This window comes from Metarhizium robertsii, assembly GCF_000187425.2.
Source record: "Metarhizium robertsii ARSEF 23 chromosome Unknown MAA_Scf_4, whole genome shotgun sequence".
Taxonomy (NCBI): domain Eukaryota; kingdom Fungi; phylum Ascomycota; class Sordariomycetes; order Hypocreales; family Clavicipitaceae; genus Metarhizium; species Metarhizium robertsii.
In genome coordinates, this window is record NW_011942182.1 from 264,401 (window position 1) to 269,991 (window position 5,591).

The 5,591-nt window shown below is 45.8% G+C and overlaps 2 protein-coding genes across 2 annotated transcripts; one reads left to right on the top strand and one right to left on the bottom strand.

The window, feature by feature from the left end:
• Positions 1 to 3,015: 3,015 nt before the first annotated feature.
• Positions 3,016 to 4,297, top strand: MAA_11045 (uncharacterized protein; the record flags this gene model as incomplete). The annotated part of the gene is made up of 2 exons (XM_011413011.1): positions 3,016 to 3,507; positions 3,572 to 4,297. 2 exons carry the CDS (start codon positions 3,016 to 3,018, stop codon positions 4,295 to 4,297), a joined length of 1,218 nt encoding a protein of 405 aa, XP_011411313.1.
• A 765-nt stretch (positions 4,298 to 5,062) lies between these two features.
• MAA_11046 (N-terminal binuclear Zn cluster-containing/DNA binding domain-containing protein) lies at positions 5,063 to 5,371 on the bottom strand (the record flags this gene model as incomplete). Its single annotated transcript, XM_011413012.1, has 1 exon — positions 5,063 to 5,371. One exon carries the CDS (start codon positions 5,369 to 5,371, stop codon positions 5,063 to 5,065), a length of 309 nt encoding a protein of 102 aa, XP_011411314.1.
• Positions 5,372 to 5,591: the final 220 nt, after the last annotated feature.

The following is a 5,591-nucleotide window of genomic DNA, read 5'->3' on the forward strand; positions in this document are numbered from 1 at the left end:
TTGATCGCCACCCTGCTCTGCGACGACCCGTCATCACGTTTATTGTCCTCGCCCGATTCCTCCTTATGCGCTTAGTCTGCTGCCTCGTTTCCGGGAATTTCTTTATAGGTCGAGATCCATGAAATGTCCGCTCGTAATCCTAGCCACGTCGGACGTAGGGCTAAGGCAAGTGCCGGCCTTGTTTTAGAACACAGGTGGTGGGAGGCCGAGAATATACTAGTAGTTCTAGGGCAATAACTTGCAGCTGAACTTAGACTTCAATGCATTTCAAATCTAGAAGGCATCGTACAGCCAATTGCAGTGGTGCTATTGAGCTCGGGCTGGGGGGGTATGTGAATGCTCCAAAAGTCCACACTCTACTAGCAGCTCACCTCAACCTTTAACTTATATTCGCGTCAAGTCACAATCCAACTTTCAAGTACAAACCAAACTTCACAACTACTATACAAGACTGTCGAAATGGTCTCGGCAATCGACACGTACACTGCCAGTATCTGTCAGAGTTGTTGTCGGGTTTGGCCACTGGGCCATGGAGCAAAAGATCCAACCTTGGTGATTCCCGATGTTCAGCTTATAAGTATGCGCATCTTGGTTCTCTTTCTATATAGCCTCTAACAGTATCAATAATGAATCGGCCGTGATACAGCGCTTCGTGCTCTATCAGCACAGCCCTTGGGGGTGACGCGGGTGGTTTCGGCAATATCTGGATACAAGATATAGTAATCAGGCGCCATGTAGGCTTCAACGAATCGAGACTCTACGACGTCAGTCAGGTTTTATACCAAAGGGCGAGCGCCGAGACATCGAATCACTCGTCCATCAAGAGACCAAGAGAACAGCGTTCATTCTAACCCTTACGAACTTCAAAGGCTAGAGCAAGAAACACATAATCATAATGGCAGGAGAATTGATCATGGTTTCCCCCAAGCCCGACTGCCAGCCTGAAATGCCTTCACCAACAGCGTTGTGATGGCTGCAATAACATGATAGCCACTCTATTGGACATGGCAGCATCTACATGTCCGTCGGAACACGAAAGGCATGTATCACTGCCACCAAAGATGCCGGCTTGTCACTGCGAAATTCCTTGGACACACTATTCGCGATATCAATTCTTGGGTCCCTCGGACGATTCCAGGGCTTCAACGATCCCTTGGGCAACCGGAACTTGTGTTACACGGAAAAGGCCCAACAGATCGTGAAGCCCAACAAAGGGGCTTCACGCCGATATAGGACTTGTTGGTTACACGGCTAGAACACGTGCCTGGGTAAGGACCCTAGGCCTAGGCGTTCCTTTTATGTATATAAGGCGGTTACCCTTCTCTTCCTTCCTTGTAGCAACTCAGGACCTTTGACATCCTACGAGATTATTATTGAATTGAGCCCTTCATCGCTCCAAGCCTTCATAACTGAACCCTTGTCACAACTTGTGAGTCTATTGCCAGATGGCGGCAACTGCTGTGTTCAATATCCACATGGGTGGACGAGTATGTTCTAAAGTCGCAGGGGAATTCAGCCTGCGGGACATGGAACGTCCATTACCGGCTGTCGAGTTGGCCGCAGACGATTTCGTGATGTATGACCTGTTAAAACAGCCGGGCGCCTCAACGTCTCCATTAATACCTATGGAGTACATGTTGGAGAATGCCATGTAATTTGCAGTTGCCATGTTAAACGTCGTGTAAGCCCAGTGCCTCGTTCAAACTCTGATATGGGTCTTCACCCATTACGTAGTGCTATATTCGACGTGTCTGTCCACCCGAGCTTTGGCCGGTAACAGGTACAAGCGCTTGTAGAAGGACATCAATTGATGTTCTTAAATAGCAAACAAGCAAAAGTCACCAATATCAATCCAACTTTCCCCTTCCTCGGCTTTTCAGCAATTAACTTTATTGGCTGGCTAGTCATGCTTCTTGGCTGGCTAGTCATGTTTGCAAGGAATAGCACGCGCGTAGAGCCTAAATTTTAATTACAGCACCAGCGCATTAAATTATTGTAAAAAAAAAAAAAAAAAGGCTAGCTCATCACCAGGACCCACTAGTAACACAATCAATAGTCGTACCTGATAGCATCTGCAACTTCTCCCGCCTTCTTATTCTTGTGAGTCAAGGAGCGCGCATTAACTCGAGATATTTATTCCTGCCTAGGCTGAAGCACAATTACAACATTTAATAGCAGTTACTACCTGCTAATATTAGGTTGAGCCTTTTGTTGATCGTATAACTGAAGATTAAGCATAAACAACGACGTGCAGGGGGGGACTTTATTAGTAGTAGCATAATAAAACAATCTACTCTATAATGCAACCCCTGAATTATTGTCAAAAAGATACTTGGCCCCGTTTCCTCTAGTAATTTGTATTATTTAACAGGTGTAATATTCTAGGCCTACTAGGCCTGATAGGCGGGTACAGGTCAGGGACTTAGGCTTTACTAAAAGGGACTTTTTCTAATATAACATTTACCTAATTATTTATGCATTTATGTGTAATTTAATACGGGCCACTTAATATTTAATTGGTTTAACCTACCCATGTCAGGTATTTTCGTGATAATGTTCAGGGGTTATATTGTATATACGTACATACTCGTATCTTGCGAGTCTCCTTTTGGTTGCCCCTTTATGCAAACGCCAAATGGAGACTGCGCCCCCCCCCCCCCCCCCCCCAATATAGACGCTTATGCACGGCAATAAATGCTAACTACCTCAGCTTTGCTTACACAGGGAGACAGCGCTATGCTATCTAGCTCTATGGGTGTATATATGGCAAAGGGAAAGTCCTAAGTTGCGAGAGCGCTACTATTAAATCAAAAAACTCCTCTCCCCGTGTAGGCGAGCCTTATTCCACTAGCATTTCTTCCTTACTATTATTTCACTCTTTTTCCGTACTCGCCGGCCTCTCCTTTCTCGCCTATACTACCACACTCCTTATTTACTCGTTTGCTTAGCCACTCGCTTATACCCTCATTCCCTTATCGGGCTGCCTATAACGTCGATCGATTCCGGCTGGCTGCAATGATTCCTCAGTTACGCTTAGTAGTAAAGAGTCTACTTATCTCGGCTGCTTGTGCTCAAGCACTCGACGCAGCCAATGTGACCAAGCGTAAACCCAAGTGCGGTGGCTTCAGGCCTAGCCAGGAGCTTCCGGTTCTCGATATCATTGGGGACACGGCAACTATTGTTGGCCACACGCCAAATTTTACCAACCACTCGCTGAATGTTGCCAGCTACTCGCCAAATATTACCAGCGAGACAGATAATGCTACCAGCCAAACGAATAATAGTACTAGTGAGACGGATAATATTACCAACCAGACGATTAATATTGTAAATAATATTATACAGTGCGATATCTCAAGTCTCAGTAGTCAGGAACCCGCAGAAATAAGTGAGACCATACCGTTGAAGCACAATATCACAAAGCGTCAAAGCGTTCGGCGTCATTCTATTCCGACCTATATAACCGTTCTGGCCAAAGACTACACCGCAGCGGGCGGCTATATTACTGTATGGCTTTGCGTGCTTCAACTATTAATACCGTGTATGAAGAACATGTACTTACATAAACCAGGACAATCACATCGAACGTAAAATAAATGAAATGAGAAAGTACTGGTCCTTTGCTTTCGAATTCGATACCTCAGTTGATCAAATCTATCGCCATGTGCGTCCGGACCTTTTTAATGCCGACACGGATTTCCTAAGATATTCTAGGGCTGAGATAATTGCGAACTTCCGTCGAGGTCCGATCGACTACACTTCGCTTAACATTGTCTTTGTCTATCGCTATGAAGACAGTCATGAGTACTGGGAGAATCGGGAAAACAATCAAGAATGGCGGTTCAGCATGCAAGGCAATCTTGGGACTTCTTCCCTTGCTTCAGAAAACATCGTGCGTTATGACGATTGGAAAAAATTGGCAGCAGAAGACGGCATAGTCATTAGCTCTGGCACTATTGGGGAAGTGGTTCATGAAAGAGCTGTGAATGTTGAGAGTACATTGCCCCACGAGTTTGGCCACTGGCTTGGACTACGTCACACGGACAGCGAGGTCCAAGTTCCCGACGATTATGTTGGATTGAGACCAAATGCCACGGATGCAAACTGCGAATGGGTTAACGACGAAATTAGTGATACCCCAGCTCATGTCCTCAGTGGGTATGCTCGGAAAGTCTGGGACCAATGCGTCCGCCCAGAACCAATATACCCAGTCTATACTTGCCTTCATCTCAAAGATAGGAGGCAGCCACTCGTCCCTGATCCTATCTTTAACCTTATGGTTTCAGTGTCTAAGTGAGTCTGAATATAGCTCGACGCTTTCTACTAAACAAAGTCTAACTAAGTTCTCCTTAAGCTATGGTTGTCCAATAGATGGCTTGACAATTGAACAGAAAGAAAAGGCGATACACGTATACGAGACATGGCGCCTCTCAACTAAACAGGCCATAGAAAACAAACGAATAGGAGATGGAAATCGCCAGCCGGCCAATAATCAAGCCCAACCGCAGCCTAACCAGCATCAGCAGGAGAACATTCAACCACAACCTAACTGGCATCAGTGGAACGCGCAGCGGGAATATTGTCTTCGTCAAGCGGAGGATACATTCAACTACAACGTCGGGATAGCGCTAAACGAGAAATTCAATGAACTGGAGGCAAATCATAAACAAAGAGTGCGGGAAGCAAACCGTTACTTGAATGATTGGCAATACTTTGGCTGGGCTAGGCAAGAAATCAACGACGCTGCAGGTACATTCATTAGACAGTGGAATGAATATAAAGACGATAGGGCGCCTCATTGGGAACGGTACCGCCAAATGTATGCGAGAGAGCAAAGTCGCTGCTAACAGATAGTGCGGGAGAGTTAAAAAGTGGCGGATGCACAGATTAAGTTGGGATAGAATGTCAGGGCCTAAGGTCAGAGGCTGTGCGCAAACCTACCAGCTCAAAATATGTTTTATACCTAGGTGTTTTATCTGCTCTCCTCCGTGCTATGTCACAGCCATCAAACCAGGTGCAACCAAGGTCAGTATCATGGCGTTTGACGAAGCCATACTCATTTTCACTGTAAATACATTGTCGGCATATTACGACGGTGCTTAGATTCGTCCACCAATGTACGATTCATCTGATTAGATGCTATGAATCTTTCCGCAAACTTTTCATTCCCCTTGGCCACCTGGTCCTCAAAAAGCTCCATAGCATCCTGCATCGCCTTCCTGAATTCTGCTATTTGGGTGTCCATAGGGACAGTTTCTTGGTCATCAGTGTCGTCTTGCTCTGAATCACTCTCTGAAGAGTCGAATTCTAGCTCTAGCTCCACAGTTTGTGCCTTGTTGCTCCCGTTTAAATTTCCAGAATCGAAGTACATTACTGGCGCACATTCCGGTCGCAAAATCAGCTGTGGATCGCTCCAGAATGGATATGCTGTTTGGCGACGGACAGTCTCGAAAAATTCAGGACTGGGTGACTCAAAGCACCGGTCAATGCGCTTACAAATAAGAAAGCGACTATGCAGAAAGGATTTGTAGGAACAAACCCAGTTGACCGGATTTGTGTGGTATTCCTTCAACTTGTCTAGATGAACTGCT